This window comes from Bufo bufo, chromosome 9 (assembly GCF_905171765.1).
Source record: "Bufo bufo chromosome 9, aBufBuf1.1, whole genome shotgun sequence".
Classification (NCBI taxonomy): domain Eukaryota; kingdom Metazoa; phylum Chordata; class Amphibia; order Anura; family Bufonidae; genus Bufo; species Bufo bufo.
In genome coordinates, this window is record NC_053397.1 from 80,518,163 (window position 1) to 80,545,487 (window position 27,325).

The following is a 27,325-nucleotide window of genomic DNA, read 5'->3' on the forward strand; positions in this document are numbered from 1 at the left end:
CATCCCTTTAAGCGAATCTACCATACGTAAAACACTAAACAAGAATGGATTTCATAGGCGGATACCACAGAGGAAGCCACTGCTGTCCAAAAAAAACATTGTTGCACGTTTACAGTTTGCACAAGAGGACCTGGATGTTCCACAGCAGTACTGGCAAAATATTCTGTGGACAGATGAAACCAAAGTTGAGTTGTTTGGAAGAAACACACAACACTATGTGTGGAGAAAAAGAGGCACAGCACACCAACATCAAAACCTCATCCCAACTGTGAAGTATGCTGGTAGGGGCATCATGGTTTGAGGCTGCTTTGCTGCGTCAGGGCCTGGACGGATTGCTATCATCAAAGGAAAAATTTATTCCCAAGTTTATCAAGACATTTTGCAGGAGAACTTAAGGCCATCTGTCCACCAGCTGAAGCTCAACAGAAGATGGGTGTTTCAACAGGACAACAACCTCAACCCGATTGAGATGCTGTGGCATGACCTCAAGAAAGCGATTCACACCAGACATCCCAAGAATATTGCTGAACTGAAACAGTTTTGTAAAGAGGAATGGTCAAGAATTACTCCTGACCGTTGTGCACGTCTGATCTGCAACTACAGGAAACATTTGGTTGAAGTTATTGCTGCCAAAGGAGGTTCAACCAGTTATTAAATCCAAGGGTTCACATACTTTTTCCACGTTCCCTGTGAATGTTTATATGGTTTGTTCAATAAAAACATGGTAACATTTAATTCTTTGTGTGCTATTAGTTTAAGCAGACTGTGATTGTCTATTGTTGTGACTTAGATGAAGATCAGATCATATTTTATGACCAATTTGTGCAGAAATCCAAATCATTCCAAAGTCTGGAAAGATTACTTCAGAGTGTCAGAGAAGTATCCCTCCTCTTTGATATACGTTGAGAAAGGTTAAAGGGTACATAATAAAATAAAGCCACGTTATATACGTTTTCACTTAAAAGTCTGATATTACAACAGTGCCATCTGGAGACAGATGTCAGCAATGCAGAGCAGGGGTTCATTCACAGCAAAAGGGGGTTTATGTCACCCAGCAATACAACAGAGGATTTTGAGAGATTTAGGCCCCTGTCAGCAATGCAGAACAGGGGTTCATTTACGGCAAAAGGGGGTACATGTCACCCAGCAATAGAATAGAGGATTTGGAGAGATTTAGGCCCCTGTCAGCAATGCAGAGCAGAGGTTCATTCACGGCAAAAGGGGGTTCATGTCACCCAGCAATACAACCGAGGATTTTGAGAGATTTAGGCTCCTGTCACCCAGGCACAGCAGGGGTTTGTATACGCCAAAAATGGTAAAATGTCACCCGACAATTTCAATTTAGGGCACTAAAATTGCCACTTTTTTATGCCACTTTTTTAAAATAAAATGGCTCTAAAATAGTCCTTGAAAAGGCTAGAGGGATGTAAAAGGCAGTAAAATGTGCTTAAGAGCATGGCAACTGCTCTGCAAACAAATGTGGATAGGGAAATAACTTAAAATGAAATAAAATAACTAAAAATTACAAATTATTAACCTGCAACTTAGAGAAGGAGGTGGATATGAAGTCGGAGGTTGAGGAGGCGGTGAATGTGGTGTTGTAGGTGGAGGCAGCAATTGAGGAGGAACAGGTAGCCAACAATGGTTTTTTTTAATTTTTTATTGGGTAGGTAGCCCCCAGAATATTGGGACCAATAAAAAAAAGAAAACAAAGAATCATTGCACTTGACTTGAGTACAAGAATGTATGTTTGATGGTGGTATGAATGTCTATTCTGCACAAGTTACAGACAAGTCTTGTGGGATCCAAGCCTGGTTCATTTTAATGAACGTGAGCCTGTCAACGTTGGCTGTGGATAGGCGGCTGCGGCTGCGTCTGTCTGTAATGACGCCTCCTGCCGTGCTAACTACACGTTCAGAGAGTACACTGGCTGCAGGGCAGGCCAGCACCTCCAAGGCATACAGGGCAAGCTCTGGCCATGTGGACATTTTGGAGACCCAGAAGTTGAATGGGGCAGAACCATCAGTCAGTACGTGTAGTCGTGTGCACAGGTACTGTTCCACCATGTTGTTCAAATGCTGCCTCCTGCTAACACGCTCCATATCAGCAGTTGGGGCCGGTTGTTGCGGCGAGGTGACAAAGCTTTTCCACATGTCGGCCATGCTAACCCTGCCTTCTGAGGTGCTGGCGCTGACACAGCTGCGTTGGCGACCTCTTCCTCCTCCCCTGCCTTCGCCTTGTACTTCCACTTGTCCCCCGGCATCAGTCGAGAATGCTCTCAGGAGCGCGTCTACCAGTGTGCGCCTGTAGTCGCGCATCTTCCGATCACGCTCCAGTGAGGGAATTAAGCACGGCACATTGTCTTTGTAACAGGGATCCAGCAGGGTGGCCACCCAGTAGTCAGCACACGTTAAAATGTGGGCAACTCTGCAGTCATTGCGCAGGCACTGCAGCATGTAGTCGCTTATGTGTGCCAGGCTGCCCAGAGGTATGGACAAGCTGTCCTCTGTGGGAGGCGTATCGTCTGCGTCCTCCATATCCCCCCAGCCTCGCACCAGTGATGGGCCCGAGGAGCGTTGGATGCCAACCCGCTGTGAACATGCTTCATCTCCATCCTCCTCCTCCTCATCCTCCTCCTCCTACTCCAGTAGTGGGCCCTGGCTGGCCAAATTTGTACCTGGCCTCTGCTGTTGCAAAAATCCTCTTTCTGAGCCACTTCTAAAAGACTAGCCTGAAAGTGTTAGAGATGACCCCTCTTCCTCCTCCTCTTCCTGGGCCACATCCTCATCCATCATCGCCCTAAGTGTTTTCTCAAGGAGACATAGAAGTGGTATGGTAACGCTGATAACGGCGTCATCGCCACTGGCCATGTTGGTGGAGTACTCGAAACAGCGCAACAGGGCACACAGGTCTCGCATGGAGGCCTAGTCATTGGTGGTGAAGTGGTGCTGTTCCGCAGTGCGACTCACCAATGCGTGCTGCAGCTGAAACTCCACTATGGCCTGCTGCTGCTCGCACAGTCTCTCCAGCAAATGCAAGGTGGAGTTCCACCTGGTGGGCACGTCGCATATGAGGCGGTGAGCGGGAAGGCCGAAGTTACGATGCAGCGCTGATAGGCGAGCAGCAGCAGGGTGAGAACGCCGAAAGCGCGCACAGGTGGCCCGCACTTTATGCAACAGCTCAGACATGTCGGGGTAGTTGTGAATGAATTTCTGCACCACCAAATTCAGCACATGCGCCAGTGTCACGAGGGTATCAAGAGCCACGTCTGACTCCGTTATTCCCGGGGTCAGGAAGTCGCAGCGGGTGGCTGCGCGCTCTATATCTAAAGATCACGTTGTTTCCTAGTGATTGTTTGCTGTGTTTGCCTTGCTATCCTTTTTGTCTCTCTCAGGGATCCGTAGCTTCTCCTCCTCAGCTGTTTCTTGTCTGCCACTCCCTACCTCCTTATATTCTCCCCTCACACTTCTCTAGTTGCCAGTTATAGAGCTTCCTGCCTGGACATCTATACTGACCCACTGGAGTGGTTAATCCTGGTTGTCGTTCCTGAGTGCTACCCTCCGGATCCCTGTTGGGCTTATTGGTGTCTCCTGTTGTCGCCCACCTGGGAATATATGTTGAGTCTGTGTTGTCTGTCCTCCCCTTGGTGTTTTCCCTTAGAGTTAGTGGTGCGGACTAGTGTTCCCATCGCCCTGTTCACTACCTAGGGCTCAGCTCAGGGAAAGCCAGGGCTTTAGGCACGTGATCGGCGTACGGGTGAGGAACCCGTCTAGGGACGTCAGGGCAGCCAGGTGCCAGCCGCCAGGTGTGTCAGGGGTCACCATCTTCCCTCTCACTTGGGCAGGGCCTTCCTCGTTCCCTTCCTCTGTGTCACGTATGTGATAGCCACGCCGACCGTGATATTATAACTGGCCCTTACTTTTTGAGAAAAAAATAAATAAATAATAATTTATATAATTTTTTGTTTGTTGTTTTTTTTTCTCTCTCTACTTAGAATCCAATATGGATCCTATTGATGCCTTGGCAGAACAGCTTCAAAGCCTGTCTTTGGAGGTGGCAGGATTGAAGGCGTCTGTTCTCCAACAACAGCAGCAAATGCAGCAGACCGCACCCCCAGCGGTTGCTATGGGTAACCAGGTTGTTACAGAACCCAAGGTTGCTCTTCCCGACAGATTTTCTGGGGGAAGGGACAAATTTGCGACGTTCCGTGAGGCCTGCAAATTATATTTTAAGTTGCGCCCTTACTCCTCAGGTCATGAAGAACAGCGGGTAGGGATTGTCATTTCCCTGCTTCAGGGGGATCCGCAATCCTGGGCGTTCTCGTTACCCCCTGGTTCTCAGGCTCTTCGGTCAGTGGAGGGATTTTTTGGGGCTTTGGGTCTCATATATGATGACCCTGACCGAGTCGCCCTGGCTGAGTCGAAGTTACGGAGACTCCTACAGGGAGATCGGTCAGCAGAGGAATATTGCTCAGAGTTCCGTAGGTGGGCTACGGATACTCAGTGGAACGACCCGGCTCTCAGGAGTCAGTTCTGCTCTGGGTTATCTGAAAGGGTTAAGGATGCACTGGCGCTGTATGAGACCCCCCTTTCCCTTGATGCTGTTATGTCCCTCTCTATCAGAATAGATAGACGTCTCAGGGAGAGATCGAAAATTCCGGAGCAATTGGTTACCTCTCCCAAGCAACAGTCAGCCTGTACTGACTTAGATGAGCCTATGCAGCTAGGCGGAACTTCTCGTCAGGTCCGTCCTCCCGAGGTTCGCCGTAGGGGGGGGGCTTGTTTTTTCTGTGGGGGGGAGGGGTCATTTCATTAATGTCTGTCCCTCCTTTCTCAAAAACAAAAGACCGGCGGAAAACTACTAACCCCGGGCTGTGCGGAGGATGTCAGCCGGGGGGTATACGTTTCCTCCATACGAACATCTCAATTTGTGTTACCAGCGGTAATGTTTTTGGTGTTAAGACGGAGTCTATTTCTGTTTTTCTAGACAGTGGAGCAGGGGTAAACTTGATTGATGCCCATTTTGCCCGCACTATGGGTTTGTCTCTCTGTATGCTGCAGAGACCTATTCCCGTATTCGCTATAGATTCTGCTCCTCTGTCTCAGAGAAACCTCACCCACATTGTTCGTAATTTACACCTTCGGGTAGGGGACCACCATAATGAGTGTCTTTCATGTTACGTTCTGGAGGGCCTTCCCTCTCCGGTGGTATTGGGTCTTCCCTGGTTGGTAGCGCACAATTTAGTGGTGGATTGGCAGGCCAGGGAGATATTGGAGTGGAGTGAGCATTGCAGAGAGAATTGCTTAAATAACAATTGCTTAATCGCCTCCATAGCTTCCCTACCTACATTTATTTCGGACTTTGAGGATGTTTTTTCTGAAAAGGGTTGTCAGAAACTACCACCTCATCGTCCTTATGATTGCCCGGTTAACCTGATTCCCGGGGCAAAATTACCCAAGTCCAGGTTGTATAATCTTTCGGGTCCCGAGAGACAAGCCATGAAAGATTATATCTCCGAGAGTCTGGCTAAGGGACACATCAGACCCTCTTCTTCACCCGTGGCTGCAGGGTTTTTCTTTGTTAAAAAGAAAGATGGGGGCCTGCGTCCTTGCTTAGATTTCCGTGAGTTAAACCAGATAACCATCCGTGACCCATACCCTCTTCCTCTCATTCCTGACCTTTTTAATCAGATTGCGGGTGCTAAGTGGTTCTCCAAACTTGATCTTAGGGGGGCCTACAATCTGATTCGTATCAGGGAAGGGGATGAGTGGAAGACAGCTTTTAACACCCCTGAGGGGCATTATGAAAATCTAGTTATGCCTTTCGGTCTGACCAATGCCCCTGCTGTCTTCCAACATTTCGTTAATGATATTTTTAGTCATCTCATCGGCAGGTTTGTAGTCATATACCTAGATGATATCTTAATTTATTCGGCTGATCTGAAAACACATGAGGTGCATGTCAGGCAAGTACTGCAGGTCCTACGGACGAATAAATTATATGCGAAAATTGAAAAATGTGTCTTCGCTGTTCAGGAATTACAGTTCCTGGGATATCTATTATCTGCTTCAGGTTTCCGCATGGATCCTGGGAAGGTCCAGGCAATTTTAGATTGGGATCTTCCTGAGAACCTTAAAGCCCTACAACGGTTTTTGGGTTTCGCTAATTTCTATAGAAAGTTCATTAAAAATTATTCAGTGATCGTTAAACCCCTTACCGACATGACTAGGAAGGGGACGGATTTTTCCAAATGGTCTGACGCCGCTAAAGATGCATTTTCCTCTCTAAAGGAGAGGTTTACCTCGGCACCTGTTCTAATTCAACCTGATGTCTCCCAGCCTTTTATTGTCGAGGTAGATGCGTCAGAGGTGGGAGTGGGAGCTGTATTGTCTCAGGGTCCGTCTCCTGGCAAATGGCGTCCTTGCGCTTTCTTTTCCAAAAAATTATCTTCTGCGGAGAAGAATTATGATATTGGAAATAGGGAACTGTTGGCGATTAAACTGGCGCTTGAAGAGTGGCGTCACTTCTTAGAGGGAGCAATCCACCCCGTCACGGTGATTACGGATCACAAGAACCTTCTGTACCTAGAATCGGCTAAGCGTCTCACCCCTAGACAAGCTAGGTGGTCGCTATTCTTTACCAGATTTAACTTTGTAATCACCTATCGTCCTGGGGCAAAAAATACCAAGGCAGACGCATTATCTCGTAGTTTCCCTGGATGGGGTAATGTTTGTGATCCGGTACCTATTTTACAAAGAGGAGTGGTTGTCTCTGCTGTACACTCTGTTCTAGAGGGAAAGGTGTTAGAGGCTCAGGGGGACGCCCCGGCCTCTTGCCCCTCGGAGAAATTGTTTGTACCGTTAAACCTGCGTCTTGAATTATTAAAAGAACATCATAATTCGGCACTTGCTGGGCACCCGGGTAGTAAAGCAACCTTGGAGCTTTTATCTCGTCGTTTTTGGTGGCCAAGGTTGCGTCAGGATGTAATGGATTTCGTGTCTACTTGTTCTACTTGTGCACGCGCGAAAGTCTCTCATACACGTCCAGCAGGGTCTTTATTGCCACTTTTCATCCCCAATAGGCCATGGACACATCTGTCAATGGATTTCATCACTGACTTACCGTTGTCAGCGGGTAAAACAGTTATCTTGGTAGTAGTAGACAGGTTTAGCAAAATGGTACACTTTATTGCGCTACCCGCACTTCCTAATGCTAAAACTCTCGCTCAGGTGTTTATCAGTGAAATCGTGAAGCTTCACGGGGTCCCTTCCGATGTGGTTTCGGATCGGGGAACCCAGTTTATTTCTAAGTTTTGGAAAGCTTTTTGTTCCCGTTTGGGGGTTCACTTGTCCTTTTCCTCAGCTTTCCATCCTCAGTCGAATGGACAGACTGAGCGTACCAACCAAAACCTAGAAACATATTTAAGGTGTTTTGTGTCTGAAAACCAAGAGTTGTGGTCATCATATTTACCGTTAGCTGAGTTTGCCATAAATAATCATTATCAGGAGTCCACTGGCAAGTCACCATTCCTTGGTGCATACGGTTTTCATCCCCAATTTTGTACTTTCAAAGAGGGGGGTCTTCTGGGGTTCCCGAAGAGGAAAGGTTTTCTTCATCTCTTTCATCGGTATGGCAGAAGGTGCAAGTTAACTTGAAAAAGATGAGTGGTAAATATAAATGCATGGCCGATAAGAAACGGTCGCCAGGTCCGGACCTAGGAGTGAATGACTATGTGTGGTTGTCTACTAGGAATATTAAGTTGAAGGTTCCTTCTTGGAAACTGGGTCCTAGGTTCATTGGTCCCTATAAAATAGTAGCCGTCATTAACCCTGTGGCTTTTCGCCTGGAGCTACCTCAGACTTTTAAGATCCATAACGTCTTCCATAAATCGTTACTCAAGAAGTATGTTCCACCTCTAGAACCATCGCCGCTGCCACCTCCTCCTGTCATTGTGGATGGTAATCTGGAGTTTCAAATAGCCAGAATTGTTGATTCTCATCGGGTCCGCCGCTCTCTTCAGTATCTGGTGCATTGGAGGGGTTACGGTCCCGAGGAAAGAATGTGGGTTCCAGCGTCAGAGGTAAACGCCAACAGGTTAATTCAGACTTTCCATGCCTCTCATCCGGAGAGACCTGGTCCTGAGTGTCCGGAGGCCCCTCGTGAAAGGGGGGGTACTGTCACGAGGGTATCAAGAGCCACGTCTGACTCCGTTATTCCCGGGGTCAGGAAGTCGCAGCGGGTGGCTGCGCGCTCTATATCTAAAGATCACGTTGTTTCCTAGTGATTGTTTGCTGTGTTTGCCTTGCTATCCTTTTTGTCTCTCTCAGGGATCCGTAGCTTCTCCTCCTCAGCTGTTTCTTGTCTGCCACTCCCTACCTCCTTATATTCTCCCCTCACACTTCTCTAGTTGCCAGTTATAGAGCTTCCTGCCTGGACATCTATACTGACCCACTGGAGTGGTTAATCCTGGTTGTCGTTCCTGAGTGCTACCCTCCGGATCCCTGTTGGGCTTATTGGTGTCTCCTGTTGTCGCCCACCTGGGAATATATGTTGAGTCTGTGTTGTCTGTCCTCCCCTTGGTGTTTTCCCTTAGAGTTAGTGGTGCGGACTAGTGTTCCCATCGCCCTGTTCACTACCTAGGGCTCAGCTCAGGGAAAGCCAGGGCTTTAGGCACGTGATCAGCGTACGGGTGAGGAACCCGTCTAGGGACGTCAGGGCAGCCAGGTGCCAGCAGCCAGGTGTGTCAGGGGTCACCATCTTCCCTCTCACTTGGGCAGGGCCTTCCTCGTTCCCTTCCTCTGTGTCACGTATGTGATAGCCACGCCGACCGTGATAGCCAGGCAAGGGATGTGCATCAAACCGGCTAGTCCCAGAGCTGCAACGAGATTCGCCCATTATCGGACACCACCAGGCCGGGCTTGAGGCTCACTGGCAGCAACCACTCGTCGGTCTGTTGTTCTATACCCCGCCTCAACTCCTGCGCGGTGTGGGGCCTGTCCCCCAAACACATCAGTTTCAGAATGGCCTGCTGACGTTTACCCCTGGCTGTGCTGAAGTTGGTGGTGAAGGTCTGTCACTGACCGGATGAGGAGGTGGTAGAAGAAGAGGAGGAAGCCGAGAAGGAAGAGGAGGCAGCAGGAGGCAAAAAATGATGCCCTGCGATCCTTGGCGGCGGAAGGACGTGCGCCAAACAGCTCTCCGCCTGGGGCCCAGGCGCCACTACATTTACCTAGTGTGCAGTTAGGGAGATATAGTGTCCCTGGCCGTGCTTACTGGTCCACATATCTGTGGTTAGGTAGACCTTGCCACAGATGGCGTTGCGCAGTGCACACTTGATTTTATCCGATACTTGGTTGTGCAGGGAGGGCACGGCTCTCCTGGAGAAGTAGTGGCGGCTAGGAACGGCGTACTGTGGGACAGCAAGCGACATGAGCTGTTTGAAGCTGTCCGTCTCCACCAGCCTGAATGACAGCATTTCAAAGGCCAGCAGTTTAGAAATGCTGGCATTCAGGGAAAGGGATCGAGGGTGGCTAGGTGGGAATTTACGCTTTCTCTCAAAGGTTTGTGAGATGGAGAGCTGAACACTTCCGTGTGACATGGTGGAGATGCTTGGTGACGGAGGTGGTGTTGTTGGTGGCACATCCTCTGTTTGCTGGGCGGCAGGTGCCAACGTTCCTCCAGAGGCAGAGGAAGAGGTCGAGGCAGAAGCAGAAGAGGGAGCAGGAGGGGCCTGAGCCCTTTCTTGGTTTTGAAGGTGCTTACTCCACTGCAGCCCGTGTCTTGCATGTAGATGCCTGGTCATGCAGGTTGTGCTAAGGTTCAGAATGTTAATACCTCGCTTCAGGCTCTGATGGCACAGCGTGCAAACCACTCGGGTCTTGTCATCAGCACATTGTGTGAAGAAGTGCCATGCCAGGGAACTCCTTGAAGCTGCCTTTAGTGTGCCTGGTCCCCGGTGACGGTGGCCAGTAGCAGGCGAACTGTTTTGGCGACGGCTGCTCTGCTTTTGCACCCTGCTCCCGCTTTTGCTACGCTGTTGGCTCAGTCTCACCACTGCCTCTTCCTCCAAACTCTGAAAGTCAGTGGCACAACCTTCATTCTATGTGGGGTCTAGGACCTCATCGTCCCCTGCATCGTCTTCCACCCAGTCTTCCTCCCTGACCTCCTTTTCGGTCTGCACACTGCAGAAAGACGCAGCAGTTGGCACCTGTGTTTCGTCATCATCAGAGACGTGCTGAGGTGGTATTCCCATGTCCTCATCAAGAAACATAAGTGGTTGTGCGTCAGTGTATTCTATGTCTTCCACCCCTGGGGAAGGGCTAGGTGGATGCCCTTGGGAAACCCTGCCAGCAGTGTCTTCAAACAGCATAAGAGACTGCTGCATGACTTGAGGCTCAGACAGATTCCCCGATATGCACGGGGGTGATGTGACAGACTGATGGGCATGAGTTTCAGGTGCCACCTGTGCGCTTTCTGCAGAAGACTGGGTAAGAGATAATGTGAACACGCTGGATCCACTGTCGGCCACCCAATTGACTAGCGCCTGTACTTGCTCAGGCCTTACCATCCTTAGAATTGCATTAGGCCCGACCAAATATCGCTGTAGATTCGGGCGGCTACTGGGACCTGAGGTAGTAGGTTCAGTAGGATGTGTAGCTGTGGCAGAACGCCCACGTCCTCTCCCTGCACCAGAGGCTCCACCAACACCACCACCACGACCATAACCGCATCCCTTATTAGATGTTTGCCTCATAGTTAGCGTTTACAAAGCAAAGTAAAAAGTGATTAAGTCTGTTAAAAAAAATTAACCGCCAATAAAAACCCTGATGTAGGGTATTGCACTCAATTTTTTTTTTTTAACTCTATATGACAGCAGTTTTTGTGGCCTAAATGTGACACTCACTTATGCACGTGTAATCCCAGATGTGCAATATATTAGAGGCTTTTTTCACCCCAGTAACTAAAAAGGCGCATTTCTGGCCTTAATGTGACAATCACAAATGCACGTGTAATGACAGATGTGCAATATATTAGAGGCTTTTTTCACCCCAGTAACCAAAAAGGCGTATTTCTGGCCTTAATGTGACAACCACTTATGCACGTGTAATCACAGATTTGCAATATATCAGAGGGTTTTTTCACCCCAGTAAGCCAAAGCAGGATTTCTGGCCTTAATGTGACAATCACTTATGTACGTGTAATCACAGATGTGCAGTATATTAGAGGGTTTTTTCACCCCAGTAAGCCAAAGCAGGATTTCTGGTCTTAATTTGACAATCACTTATGCACGTGTAATCAAAGATGTGCAGTATATCAGAGGATTTTTTCACCCCAGTAACCAAAAAGGCGTATTTCTGGCCTAAATGTGACACTCACTTATGCATGTGTAATCCCAGATGTGCAATATATTAGAGGCTTTTTTCACCCCAGTAACCAAAAAGGCATATTTCTGGCCTAAATGTGACACTCATTTATGCACGTGTAATCCCAGATGTGCAATATATTAGAGGCTTTTTTCACCCCAGTAACCAAAAAGGCGTATTTCTGGCCTTAATGTGACAATCACTTATGCACGTGTAATCACAGATGTGCAGTATATCAGAGGGTTTTTTCACCCCAGTAAGAAAAAAGCTGTATTTCTGGCCTTAATGTGACAATCACTTATGCATGTGTAATCACAGATGTGCAGTATATCAGAGGGTTTTTTCACCCCAGTAAGAAAAATGCTGTATTTCTGGCCTAAATGTGACAATCACTTATGCACGTGTAATCACAGATGAACAATATATTAGAGGCTTTTTTCACCCCAGTAACCAAATAGGCATATTTCTGGCCTAAATGTGACACTCACTTATGCACGTGTAATCCCAGATGTGCAATATATTAGAGGCTTTTTTCACCTCAGTAACCAAAAAGACGTATTTCTGGCCTTAATGTGACAATCACTTATGCACGTGTAACCACAGATGTGCAGTATTTCTGGCCTTAATGTGACAATCACTTATGCACGTGTAATCACAGATGTGCAATATATTAGAGGCTTTTTTCATCCCAGTAACCAAAAAGGCGTATTTCTGGCCTTAACCCCCTCAGCCCCCCTAGCTTAAACCCCCTTAATGACCAGACCACTTTTTACAATTCTGCACTACACTACTTTCACAGTTTATTGCTCGGTCATACAACTTACCACCCAAATAAATTTTACCTCCTTTTCTTCTCACAAATACAGCTTTCTTTTGGTGGTATTTGATAGCTGCTGACATTTTTCGTTTTTCTGATATTAATCAAAATATACCGGAATTTTTTCAAAAACTTTTTCTGGTAAAATTGTTCAAATATAATTACATTTCTATACAAGTTTGTGTCAGAATTTATTGTGCTACATGTCTTTGATAAAAAAAAAAATCCAATAAGTGTACAAACCGGATTCCAAAAATGTTGGGACACTATGCAAATCGTGAATAAAAACTGAATGCAATGATGTGGAGGTGCCAACTTCTAATATTTTATTCAGAATAGAACATAAATCACGGAGCAAAAGTTTAAACTGAGAAAATGTACCATTTTAAGGGAAAAATATGTTGAATTAGAATTTCATGGTGTCAACAAATCCCAAAAAAGTTAGGACAAGGCCATTTTCACCACTGTGTGGCATCTCCCCTTCTTCTTACAACACTCAACAGAAGTCTGGGGACCGAGGAGACCAGTTTCTCAAGTTTAGAAATAGGAATGCTCTCCCATTCTTGTCTAATACAGGCCTCTAACTGTTCAATCGTTTTGGGCCTTCTTTGTTGCACCTTCCTCTTTATGATGCGCCAAATGTTCTCTATAGGTGAAAGATGTGGACTACAGACTGGCCATTTCAGTACCCGATCCTTCTCCTACGCAGCCATGATGTTGTGATTGATGCAGAATGTGGTCTGGCATGATCTTGTTGAAAAATGCAGGGTTTTCCCTGAAAGAGATGACGTCTGGATGGCAGCATATGTTGTTCTAGAACCTGAATATATTTTTCTGCATTGATGGTGCCTTTCCAGACATGCAAGCTGCCCATGCCACACGCACTCATGCAACCCCATACCATCAGAGATGCAGGCTTCTGAACTGAGCGTTGATAACAACTTGGGTTGTCCTTCTCCTCTTTGGTCCGGATGACATGGCATCCCAGATTTCCAAAAAGAACTTCGAATCGTGACTCGTCTGACCACAGAACAGTCTTCCATTTTGCCACACTCCATTTTAAATGATCCCTGGCCCAGTGAAAACGCCTGAGCTTGTGGATCTTGCTTAGAAATGGCTTCTTCTTTGCACTGTAGAGTTTCAGCTGGCAACGGCGGATGGCACGGTGGATTGTGTTCACTGACAATGGTTTCTGGAAGTATTCCTGAGCCCATTCTGTGATTTCCTTTACAGTAGCATTCCTGTTTGTGGTGCAGTGTCGTTTAAGGGCCTGGAGATCACGGGCATCCAGTATGGTTTTACGGCCTTGACACTTACGCACAGAGATTGTTCCAGATTCTCTGAATCTTCGGATGATGTTATGCACAGTTGATGATGATAGATGCAAAGTCTTTGCAATTTTTCACTGGGTAACACCTTTCTGATATTGCTCCACTATCTTTCTGCGCAACATTGTGGGAATTGGTGATCCTCTACCCATCTTGGCTTCTGAGAGACACTGCCACTCTGAGAAGCTCTTTTTATACCCAATCATGTTGCCAATTGACCTAATTAGTGTTAATTGGTCTTCCAGCTCTTCGTTATGCTCAAATTTACTTTTTCCAGCCTCTTATTGCTACTTGTCCCAACTTTTTGGGGATTTGTTGACACCGTGAAAATTGGAATCAACGTATTTTTCCTTTAAAATGATACATTTACTCGGATTAAACGTTTGATCTGTCATCTACGTTCTATTACAAATCAAATATTGACATTTGCCATCTCCACATCATTGCATTCAGTTTTTATTCACAATTTGTTTAGTGTCCTAACTTTTTTGGAATCCGGTTTGTATATTTATTTTTTATTTATTGGTTTGAGCAAAAGTTATAGCGTTTACAAACTATGGTACAAAAATGTGAATTTCCGCATTTTGAAGCAGCTCTGACTTTCTGAGCACCTGTCATGTTTCTTGAGGTGCTAGAATGCCAGGATAGTATAAATGCCCCCCAAATGACCCCATTTTAGAAAGAAGACACCCCAAATTATTTGCAGAGGGGCATGGTGAGTTCATGTATGATTTAATTTTTTTTCACAAGTTAGCGGAAAATGACACTTTCTGAGGAAAAAAATAATAAATAAAGTTTCTATTTCTGCTAACTTCTAGCAAAAAAAAATAATAATCTCCCACAGACTCACTGTGCCCCTCAGTGAATACCTTGGGGTGTCTACTTTCCGAAATGGGGTCATTTGTGGGGTGTGTTTACTGTTCTGGCATTTTGGGCGGGGCTAAATTGTGAGCAACCCTGTAAAGCCTAAAGGTACTCATTGGACTTTCGGCCCCTTTACGCACCTAGGCTGCAAAAAAGTGTCACACATGTGGTATCGCAGTACTCAGAAGAAGTAGGGCAATGTGTTTTGGGGTGTATTTTTACATATACCCATGCTGGGTGTGAGAAATATCTCTGTAAATTGACAACTTTGTATAAAAAAATGGAAAAAGTTGTCATTTACAGAGATATTTCTCACACACAGTATGAGTATATGTAAAAATACACCCCAAAACACATTGCCCTACTTCTTATGAGTACGGAGATGCCACATGTGTGACACTTTTTTGCAGCCTAGGTGCGCAAAGGGGCCCAAATTCCAATGAGTACCTTTAGGATTTCACAGGGTATTTTTCCGCATTTGAATTCCAAACTTCTTCTCACGCTTTAGGGCCCCTAAAATACCAGGGCAGTATAAATACCCCACAAGTGACCCCATTTTGGAAAGAAGACACCCCAAGGTATGCCGTGAGGGACATGGCGAGTTCATATAAATTTTTTTTTTGGCACAAGTTAGCGGAAATTTTTTTTTTTTTTCTTACAAAGTCTCATATTCCACTAACTTGTGACAAAAAATAAAATTTTACATGAACTCGCAATGCCCCTCACGGAATACCTTGGTGTGTCTTCTTTCCAAAATGGAGTCACTTGTGGGGTATTTATACTGCCCTGGCATTTTAGGGGCCCTAAAGCGTGAGAAGAAGTCTGGAATCCAAATGTCTAAAAATGCCCTCCTAAAAGGAACTCATTGGAATTTGAGCCCCTTTGCGCATCTTGGCTGCAAGAAAGTGTCACACATGTGGTATCGCCATACTCAGGAGAAGTAGGGAAATATGTTTTGGCGTGTATTTTTACATATACCCATACTGTGTGTGAGAAATATCTCTGTAAATGACAACTTTTTCCATTTTTTTTATACAAAGTTATCAATTTACAGAGATATTTCTCTCACCCAGCATGGGTATATGTAAAAATACACCCCAAAACACATTGCCCTACTTCTCCTGAGTACGGCGATACCACATGTGTGACACTTTTTTGCAGCCAAGATGCGCAAAGGGGCCCAAATTCCAATGAGTACCTTTAGGATTTCACAGGGCATTTTTACGCATTTGAATTCCAAACTACTTCTCTCGCTTTAGGGCCCCTAAAATACCAGGGCAGTATAAATACCCCACAAGTGACCCCATCTTTCCACAGTCAAACTACTGGGGAGTCTTTTTCAATCCTATATCATCTGACTTGTGATTCTAATTATATAATATATCTGCTCGAATGCCCGTGCCATCTGCAATACGTAGGCCGTACTATTCAACCCTGCGGAGCAGATTTAACAAACATCGTTCTAATATTAAAAAGAAATATATGAAACACAGCGTGTCCAGACATGCGGCTGAACACCATGAGGGTAATGTGGCTGGTTTTTCCATAACATCTATTGAAAAAATTCCAATCCAACTCCGAAGAGACGTCCAATACATAAGACGCCGTGAGGTGTATTGGATTTTTAAATTAAATAGTCTTAATCCCTATATGTCATGCCCCACTTTGACGATGTGCGGAGGTCAGCCAGGATAGCAGCATGAGTTTAATGTTGTTTTGGAGCCGTGCTGGATCCGCCTCTCATCAGGTGCACTGGGTGGGGTCTTTAGTTTAAATAGCACACTGCCCAGTGTCCTGAGCAGATTATACAGTTCATTCTGGTCTGGGAAGCTTGGAGGGAAGGTTGGCTGTCAGTTCCTGCTCTCTGAGATAAGTGTCATTTCTAGTTCTGTTGTTTGTGTCTTCTATTCCATCCAGGTTCTGTGCGAGCAGACTGCTCCTAACTCCCCACTTCACCATCTTAGGGAGTTCAGGGTTTTGTTAGCCCAGGCTGGAGGACACTAGCACACCTACCATCAAGGTCTGCTGTGGGCTGAGCAGTGCAGGGAAAGAGGTCAGGGATAAGCTAGGAGGTGACCCTTCCCCTGTCTCTCGTCCAGAGCCTGGTTGGTGTGTTATCTATCGCTGAAGTGTCCATTACGGCCTTGCCTCAGTATCTCTCAGATTTTTCGGATGTCTTTTCGGAGTGTGGGGCTCAGGAATTGCCCCCTCATCGAGACTATGATTGTCCAGTGAATCTCATTCCGGGGGCTAAATTGCCTAAGTCTCGGCTTTACAACCTCTCTCAACCTGAGAGAGAGGTCATGCGAAAATATGTCGCCGAGAGTTTGGCAAAGGGTCATATCAGACCATCTAAGTCTCCAGTGGCAGTAGGTTTGTTCTTCGTAAAGAAGAAAGATGGATCACTGAGACCGTGTTTGGACTTCCGGGAGTTGAACCGTATTACAGTCCGGGATCCATATCCCCTGCCTTTGATCTCTGATCTTTTTGATCAGATTGTTGGAGCCAAGGTGTTCTCCAAGTTGGATTTGAGAGTTGCATACAATCTGATCAGGATCAAAGAGGGGGATGAGTGGAAAACGGCCTTCAATACGCACAAGGGTCATTTTGAGAACCTGGTAATGCCTTTTGGGTTGACGAATGCGCCAGCGGTATTTCAGCGATTCGTCAATTATATTTTTCATCACTTGGTGGGGAGGTTCGTAGTAGTTTACCTAGATGACATCTTAATTTATTCTCCTGATCTGAAGACCCATCAGGATCATGTGAGACAGGTTTTGACGATCCTTCGGGAGAATAAGTTATATGCTAAACTGGAGAAATGTTTGTTTGCGGTGCAAGAGCTTCCGTTCTTAGGATACATGCTTTCTGATTCTGGTTTTCGTATGGACCCCGAAAAGGTCCGGGCAGTTCTGGAGTGGGACCGACCGGAGAATCAGAAAGCTTTGATGCGGTTCTTGGGGTTTACGAATTATTATAGAAATTTTTTTTCGAATTATTCCACACTAGTCAAACCCCTTACTGATATGACCAAGAAGGGCGCTGATGTCTCTGTCTGGTCGGATGAGGCATTGCAGGCCTTTTTGGCTATTAAGGAGCGTTTTGCGTCTGCTCCTATTCTGGTGCAGCCGGATGTATCTCAGCCATTCGTGGTGGAGGTTGATGCATCAGAGGTGGGGGTTGGGGCGGTGCTTTCACAGGGTTCTTCTCCTGGCAAGTGGGTCCCGTGTGCCTTCTTCTCCAGGAAGCTCTCGATCGCTGAGAGGAATTATGATGTTGGAGATAGGGAGTTGTTGGCGATCAAGTTGGCCTTTGAGGAATGGCGTCACTGGTTAGAGGGGGCGTCCCACCCCGTTACGGTGTATACAGACCATAAGAATTTGGCCTACCTGCAATCTGCCAAGCGTCTGAACCCTAGACAGGCCAGATGGTCATTGTTTTTTACCAGGTTCAATTTCGTGGTTACCTTTCGCCCAGGGGCCAAGAACGTCAAGGCAGATGCCTTGTCTCGCAGCTTCCCTGGGGGAGGTGATTCAGAAGATCCAGCGCCTGTTTTGGCGGATGGGGTGGTGGTCTCCGCTCTGTACCCTGAATTGGAGATGGAGGTATTGGGAGCTCAGGAGGGGGCTCCTGGTTCGTGTCCCCCAGGGAGGTTGTTTGTTCCTGAGGGCCTACGATACAAGGTGTTCAAGGAACATCACGATACTGTTCTCGCGGGACATCCTGGTGGTAAGTCCACCTGTGATCTGGTGTCCCGGAGGTTCTAGTGGCCAGGGTTACGTAAGAGTATTGAGAATTACGTGACAGCTTGTGAAACCTGCGCTCAGTCAAAAGTTGCTCATACTCGACCGCCTGGTTCACTTCTTCCATTGTCTATTCCATCTCGTCCTTGGACGCATTTGTCCATGGACTTTATTACGGACCTGCCGAGTTCCTCCGGGAGAACAGTGATTTTGGTGGTAGTCGACCGTTTCATTAAAATGGCTCACTTTATACCACTTACGAGTCTGCCTAACGCTAAGACTCTTGCGCAAATCTTTGTGGATAATATTGTGAAATTGCACGGTATTCCTTCGGATGTGGTCTCTGATAGGGGCACGCAGTTTGTCTCCAGGTTTTGGAGGGCGTTCTGCTCTCGGCTTGGCATTCAACTTTCTTTCTCGTCGGCTTTTCATCCACAGTCGAATGGTCAGACGGAGCGTACCAATCAAAACCTGGAGACCTACTTGAGGTGCTTTGTGGCTGAGAATCAGGAGGACTGGTCCTCATTCTTGTCCTTAGCAGAATTTGCATTGAATAACTGTAGGCAGGATTCCACGGGTAAGTCGCCATTTTTTGGCGCATACGGTTTCCATCCCCAGTTTGGTACCTTCTCTGGGTCTGGTTCCTCTGGGATGCCAGAGGAGGAGAGATTCTCTTCTGCCTTGTCCTCTATCTGGCGGAGGATTCAAGGGAATTTGGAGAAGATGAGTGAGAGGTATAAACGAATGGCTGACAGGAGACGTGTGACTGGTCCGGACCTGTGTGTGGGTGATCTGGTGTGCTTGTCCACTAAGAATATCAAGTTGGGAGTGCCATCTTGGAAACTGGGTCCAAGATTTGTGGGTCCGTATAAGATTTCTGTGGTGATCAATCCGGTGGCATTTCGGCTGGATCTTCCGCAGACTTGGAGGATCCATGATGTCTTTCACAGGTCTTTGCTAAAAAAAATATGTTAAACCGGTGGTACCATCGCCATTGCCTCCTCCTCCTGTTCTAGTCGAGGGAAACTTGGAGTTCGAGATCTCCAGGATTCTCGACTCGAGAGTTCTTCGGGGCTCCCTCCAGTACCTGGTGTACTGGAGGGGATACGGTCCTGAGGAGAGGATGTGGGTTACGGCGTCTGATGTCAACGCCAGCCGACTGGTGAGGGCGTTTCATAGGTCCCATCCGGATAAGGTTTGTCCGGGGTGTCCGGAGGTCACCCGTAGAAGGGGGGGTACTGTCATGTCCCACTTTGACGATGTGCGGAGGTCAGCCAGGATAGCAGCACAAGTTTAATGTTGTTTTGGAGCCGTGCTGGATCCGCCTCTCATCAGGTGCACTGGGTGGGGTCTTTAGTTTAAATAGCACACTGCCCAGTGTCCTGAGCGGATTATACAGTTCATTCTGGTCTGGGAAGCTTGGAGGGAAGGTTGGCTGTCAGTTCCTGCTCTCTGAGAAGTGTCATTTCTAGTTCTGTTGTTTGCGTCTTCTATTCCATCCAGGTTCTGTGCGAGCAGACTGCTCCTATCTCCCCACTTCACCATCTTAGGGAGTTCAGGGTTTTGTTAGCCCAGGCTGGAGGACACTAGCACACCTACCATCAAGGTCTGCTGTGGGCTAAGCAGTGCAGGGAAAGAGGTCAGGGATAAACTAGGAGGTGACCCTTCCCCTGTCTCTCGCCCAGAGCCTGGTTGGTGTGTTATCTTTTGTACTAAGTGTACGTCCGTCGTGACACTATGGTCTCAATGAAGCCTTTGAAATCAATCTGTGAATCAGTAATGGCATAGTTTTAAATTTGTAATTTTTTTTTTTTTTAACCATTTTTATTTATTATTTATTTATTATATATTTTTTTTATTATATTATAATTTTTTTTCTCTTTCTCTCAATTAGCCGCTAAGGCTAAGTTCACACGAACGTGTGTGAACCGTGGCCGTATTGCGGCCCGCAAATCGCGGGCCACAATACACGGCCACAGTTCCGTGTGAATTCCGCATCACGGATGCGGACCCATTTACTTCAATGGGTCCGGAAATCCGGAATCGCGGAACGGCCGCACAGGACGGGACCCCTCGGAAGCACTACGGAGTGCCTCCGTGGGGTTACGTCCTGTACTTCCGTTCTGCAAAAAGATAGAACAAGTCCTATCTTTTAGCGGAACGGCCGGATCGCGGACCCATTAAAGTGAATGGGTCCGCGATCCGATGCGGCAGACCTACGGCCGGCGATCGTGCATTGCGGCCCGCTATTTGCGGGCCGCAGCACAGGCACGGGTCACACACATTCGTGTGAACTCGGCCTTATATAGTGAGAAATCAGTCAAGAAGGTTCATATATATTTTTTTATATATTTTTCTATATATTTTATATTTTTATCATCAGATATACATATATTTATTTCCATAAGAGAATGTTTTCTATGGATTTTTTAGAACTTTATTTATACATTTTTTTTCCTTTCTTCATTTATTCACTTATATACTTCTCTAGCATTTAGTAAATTTTTTAAATCATGCCATTCTGGGCTAGTATTATATTTATACAGGGCTTTTTTTCTCAGAGAAAAAACTCAGCCCCCTCCCCTGGCCACGCCCCTACCCACCCCTAAGACCGCCCCCTAAAACGTCCCCTTTAGAGAACAGGGATGCAAGTAAAATTTGGGGGGACTATAAAAGTCCAGCCCAGCAAAGAAACCCCCCAGATGGGGATGGCACTGTTAATGGGGGATCTGGGGATGGCACTGTTAATGGGGGATCTGGGGATGGCATCCGCAGATCCCCCATCCTATAACAGTGCCATCCACAGACCTCCTCACCCCATAACAGTGCCATCCACAGACCCCCCCACCCCATAACAGTGCCATCCACAGACCCCCCCACCCCTTAACAGTGCCATCCACAGACCCCCCCCCTTAACAGTGCCATCCACAGGCCCCCCACCCCATAGCAGTGCCATCCACAGACCCCCCCTTAACAGTGCCATCCACAGACCCCCATAACACTGCCATCCACAGACCCCCCCCTTAACAGTGCCATCCACAGACCCCCCCATAACACTGCCATCCACAGACCCCCCCATTGCCGCTCCAGTACAGTTATAAAATGTGTAAAATTAATAAGGATTCTATTTATGAGGCCCCCTCTGTAGTAGAACATTCAATATATCCATCCTACTCACAGGGCTGTTATCGTAATCCAGGCCGGCCGGGCAGACGAGCGGCAGCGTCACTGACTGACGTCACGTGCCTGCGCCGCCTGCTTCATTCATAAAGTAGGCCGGGCAGTGACGCTGCCGCTCGTCTGCCCGGCCGGCCTGGATTACGATAACAGCCCTGTGAGTAGGATGGATATATTGAATGTTCTACTACAGAGGGGGCCTCATGAATAGAATCATTATTAATTTTACACATTCTATAACTGTACTGGAGCTGGGGGCCGGAGCACAGTGAACGCACCGGCCCCCAGCTCCTCCTCCCAGTCCCTCCCCGCTGATACATTGCAGCCTGCGATGCTGGAGCATGGCAGGCTGCGATGTCAAAAGGTGGCGGAACGCCGTTCCGGTGCGTTCCGCCAGAAAAAAAGCCCTGTATTTATATATATATATATATATATATATATATATATATAATTGCAATTTTGTACCAGTAAATCTTATGTACAAATTCCAACAGGAATATATAATTTATTAAGTCTTGTCACTCCAGGCTAGCAACATATACATATATATGTAATTATAATTTAGTACTAAGAAATTCTATGTACAAACTCCAGTAGGAACTTATGTATCTGTTCTGTCGAACTGCGCCCCAAGATCACTAGCTTCCTTGTTTCCTAGACAACAGATCATGTGACTGCACAGTCGCGATCACATGATACAGACGTCACGCACAGGCGCACACTCACAGATTACCGCCGCCGGTGTCTTTTTCTGACAACCGAGCGTGCGTTTACCAGTGAACAAGACCCTATAATGACTGGCCTCTCCCACTACTCCTTTATTTGGGAGAAAGCTGAACATGAGAGGACGCTTCTGCTTCCAGATCACGTGACAGCTTACCAGTGCGGTCACATGACCGATAGGCATGATTGAATAGTTTTGAGCCGGTTTTTAACTATCAATGATCATTTTTAATATATACATACATGATTATGTGCTTATCTAATAGAATCTATTCCACATTTATAATTCTTATAACTTTGAAAAATGTATGCTGCAATCTGGATGACACCTGAGGGTGGCCCCTCCCCTTGGGGGCGTCACCCAGGTGCATCGCTTTGGCGGTTTTTTGTCTGTTCTATGTGTGTTTGGAATCTATATGTATTATATCTATTGTATTGTTATGAAACCTGATGAAGGGGAGATTGTAATCCCCGAAAACGCGTTGTTTCTATTAAACAAGAAGAATCTCATCTATTAAGACCGTCTTCACCAGTGATTTTTGCGCCAAAGCAGAACCTCTTTATTTCCAGAGAAATGCCACAGTCCAGGTAGTACAGAACTTGGTTGTTGAGGTGGTATGTCTCCATTTGCTATACTTTAAAATAAAAAAAAAACTGCTCCATAATGTTCATGAGACTGCTTCTGTGGCTTCTGCTGCTTATGGTAGCAGAGGCAGCAGGAGGTGGGTGAGTCGAAATGGACACACAGATTGCAGGTGTTAGCTCATCGAAAGCAGCGGCAAGCTGCATACACAGTATATACTGGTAATAAAGCAATTTGGCCCCTTTTTTGGCAACAGGAAAACATTCTCCTATTTTGATTCGATAGCTATAGTCTGAAAGCATGGCTATTCAGTAATTATTAGACTGCTTCATGATGATAATTCGCCTGTCAGTGCATAAGCAAACAAGCATATAGCTTGCCATGCTTGCCAGCATGCCCGAGGTCTATTCCAGCTATAGGAGGTGTCAATAGGATCTAGCCTTGTTGATGTGGTGTTGCCTCATGTCTGACCGGAAAAACTTTGCCCCAGTGGGCTGTGAAAGACATGCAACCATTGCTCCAGGACTCCATGGTGATCTTACCTTGCCGCACAATGACAATTGCAAGAATCAGCCATCATTCTCCCTTACATGGCAATACAAGGCAGGATGGCTTTTTTGGACAAAAAATGATGGCTTAGGTATGTATCAGCGAGGATGAGAGCATGCCACCAGTTACCTAAAGGCAGCAGAATCCACTATGTGCTATGGCAGTGACTGCACTGCCAGCATCCTGGATGGTGGGAGTTAAGCTTGCACACCACTGGATTACTGGGTGCATAGTGTTTCCTGGCCACATACTCGCTTATCAATGGCTGACTACAAAGCAGAGTAAGAGGATGAGAAGTAGTGGGAGAAGCAGTAAGTGGTGATGATGATGATGATGATGACAAGGACACTGTAATATATGTGCATACAGTCCGGCTGCCACAAAGGGGATCGGGGGAGGGAGGCCACTATTGCTGCACTAGCTTGCAACCACTTATATTTTCCCATGGGATCTTGTGATGCCGCATTATGTGCTGCGTTATAGCTGTGATGCCTATGTTTGTGTTTGAATGCCCATGGCTTATTTTAATCCTGCAGATATTGCACACAGCTATGTTTTTTTTCTTCTGGCAATCTAGAGAAAAACTTCTAAATGGGAAATACTGGCATAGAGCTAGAGCTAGCAGCAGCTGGGCTTGGCTTAACTCTGGCACATTTTTAGCCTGCACCCACAGTATCAGAGGCATCACAAGTTCCTGAGTTGGACGTAATAAGAAGCAGATCTGGCCCTGACAGTTTTTCTTGGGAGTTTCAGGTGATACAGTACATTGTGCTCTTTATTGCTGCAGCAGTGGCCACCATTGTCCTCCTTTGAAGTCCCCTTTTTTTAGCACCCAGATACAGCTCCCAGGTCCCACCCAACACACAGTAGTCAGAGTGCTCACCCTCCCCACCACTTTTATTAGACTGTAATATGTCATTGTGGGCTCCTTGGCCCCTCTCCTGATCTCTCTCTGCTCTGTATTTGCTGCCACCACTGAGGTTATAAGTACCACTTCTGCCACCACCATAGCTATCCAGCCTCCCCCTGAACCTCTTTCTTATGGCAAATGCTGATGGTTCTCACACAAGTTATCAGCAAGGAGACTTAGGAGTATCTTCCATAGCGTTTGGGGTTGTTTTGCCTCTTTTTAAGGAAAAAGGAGGCACCCCACTAAGAAGCGACCGTGCAGAGAGAAATGCAACTGAAAGGCTTTTCTGGGGAATCAAGAAGAAAAAAATCAGGGGGAATGCTATGATCCCTGACTCCAAGGAATAGTGTCAAACTCAAAGGTGACATCATCCTGCAGTGACTGGGAGGAAGAATGAGCCACCTAGTCCAAAATCTCATCTTCTTTGTCCTCATAATACTGTGGCCCCTATTGAAAGCCAGAGAGAACCAGGGCCAGCAAAAGACAGGACATGTCTTGCAGATCGCAGAGCGATTCTAGCCTATGAGTCTGCACTACAGTATGGAGTTCACACAGCCAATGCCGTCTTTTGCGACCTTCTGTTTGCTGTCTGCAACACGGGTACAAGCAGCCATGCAGTTGTCTGAATGGGGCCTAAGCAAGATACCACATATCTGTATGTGTTACGGTATATGTTTTTCAAGCTTTCTAATTTATGCCATTGAGACCCATTGAGTGGAAATGGAGTACAATTAGAGATGAGTTAATCGAATTTACATGAATCAAATTTGCTATAAGTTTCCCAAAAGATTCAGCTTTTAGAAATTCTGAAAGTTGCGTGATTAGGCCTACACAAATCACTCAAAATAGCAACCACCATTTTACAGATCAGAAGACAGAGATTATTTTTGGACAGTTTTTTAATTAAAAAAAGAATTCAATAGTACAGTGTGTTTTTAAACAAGATGTTTGTTACCACCAGCTACCATCCATTTACCCATAGCTATATATATTTCTGTCACTTTGATATTACTAATGCTGTCTTTGTGTTATGGTATACAGTCCTAGGAGACCTCAGAGTGTCACACATGACTTTTCTAGGCAATTGTGGCTCTTGATCCAAGTCAAATTTATTTGGTCCAAAGCTAATGTGATGGCCAATTTGACCCGAGATTAATTTTTGGAAATTTTTTAATCTCTTATTACAATGCAAATGATACTTGAAAGGAAAAGGGGAAGAAAGGAGGAACTTAGGGATAGTAGTGGCCGTGAAAATTTTCATCTTACCTTTCCATTTACGAAGTTCCTAGGCCAGCTATAACTTGACATGACACGAGTAAATCCATAAGGATGTGCCAGCATGAAGCCCATTGCCATTTTGTATAATCTGTAAAGATTATTCATGTGAAGCGTATTGAATACCTGACTGGATCTTCTAAATGTTCTTCTTATAAAAGATACTAATTCTTACCGTGATTCAAAGAAGGTGAGAATAGAGTCTCCACCAGCACCATGGCCTCTTTGGTTATCGTGGTTGTCGACAAAAACTATGGCTCTATCAGTCGGCATGAAACCCCAGCCTTCTCCCCAATTTCTGGATAATAAAACAGTGGTAAGTGTAGTGTCAAGCTGTTTACAGAGAGTGCTCTTTACTACTATCTTTTAAACTTACTTCAGAAATGCCATCTTTTCTCCCTTCCACTTACGAATAACTGCTCCAAGTTTGGCCCCATATTTAAATTCTGTTATCCGTCCTATGCCAATGTACTCACTGACTGAAATTCCCTCTCCACCTAGATCAATCACCTAATAGAAAGTAATGTTGTTAATGACATGAAGCACAACGTCTTGTTTAGTCAGTCTACCCACAACATACTTTTTGTGCTGTATTTCATGAGCCAATGGTTTTTGCTTTAAACTATTGATCTTTGAATCTGGTTTTTATGTATAGGTTTATATGGAAACTTTTTCTGGTAAAGTGATTTTTTTTATTCTGACATTTGATAAACACAGTAATAAAGTATGAGAAAACACATAAAAATGTTAAACCATAGTTGCACAGTCAGGGTTGTCCCTGAATCTTGATGCAACTAATACACAGTGGGTGTGGAAACACTGTGTCAAACAAACAGATTTGACTTTGAGCCAGGGGCGGACTGGGAACTTAAAGGGGCCCTGGAACAAATACTAAAAGTGGCCTTGTTTTGTAGTTGGGTCCAAATTGATGGAAGGGAAGGCCAGAAATGCCATATTGTGGCACATTATACTACCCCAACAGAGCCAAATACCACAGTCCATCACAAAATACTGCCAGAAGCACAGTATACATCCCCAAAAAGTTCCACTGGACGGACATGAGAAGGGCTCAGGTGGCCCCCTGGGAAATATAAGTGCTGCATGGCCCTCCCAGCTGTAACATAACAGCCACACTCCTGCTCTAATGGCCCAAACAGCAGAAATACCAATCTGAGATGTTTAACCCCATAAAGTCTGTGGGCAATAGTGCCCACAGTTTGTAAGCAGTTACAGAGGCAGTGGACTACTTCTGTCTGCCATCGACACCCTGCAAGTGAGATAAGTTAAATATATGTGAGACCTAGTGAAGGCTCCAGGCCTGCATCTAGAGCTGTGATGGCTAACTTCCGGGACTCCAGCTGTGGTAAAACTACAACTCCCAAGATGTACACTTGCTTGGCTGTTCTCAGAACTCCATAGAAATGAATGGAGCATGCTTGTAGTTGTAGTTTCACCACAGCTGGAGTGCCGGAGGTTAGCCATCACTGGTCTAGAGTATCCCAGCCAGAGAGGCGCAGCCTGCTGGTGAATGTCAATATAGCACTGACATTAAAATACATTGGAGAACAAAAATAGTGCAATGTATTTTAGAAGCTATTAAAAGTTTGCCTATTATAGTCTTCATGTGGAACCTTTAAATGGTTAAAAAAAAGTTTCAAAAAATTATCAAAAAAATTCCAAGTATAAAATACTAAATAAAATTCCATAGAAAGAACTTTTCAGTGGAAAAAATATATGCATCCGTAACATCCTGTTCTATGCAATTATTATGTCATTTATCCTATGAAAAGGAAAAATTGCCAGAAATGCTGCTTTTTGCTTATTTGCCACAAAAAGCTATAAAAAGAATGTGAGGAATGTGGAGTTATGTTTTAATTCCTGCCATTTGCTCTAGGAGTGGGCAGAGGAAATCAAACTCCACAGTGGGGCCCTGCGTCAAAGTGTAGCCACGTGTTTATCTTTCACAACCAACTCAGCCACACTGGAAACTCTG

At 45.9% G+C, this 27,325-nt stretch overlaps 1 protein-coding gene across 1 annotated transcript in view; it reads right to left on the bottom strand.

The window, feature by feature from the left end:
* LOC120979707 (pancreatic alpha-amylase-like) overlaps window positions 1-27,325 on the bottom strand; it is a 163,144-nt gene that overhangs the window by 32,594 nt on the left and 103,225 nt on the right. Inside the window, exons 5-7 of the mRNA XM_040408641.1 lie at window positions 25,709-25,842; window positions 25,508-25,630; window positions 25,324-25,423 (exon numbers count right to left, since the gene is read on the bottom strand). Of these exons, the coding sequence (XP_040264575.1) occupies window positions 25,324-25,423; window positions 25,508-25,630; window positions 25,709-25,842 (357 nt within the window). The remainder of the gene's footprint in view (window positions 1-25,323; window positions 25,424-25,507; window positions 25,631-25,708; window positions 25,843-27,325) is intronic.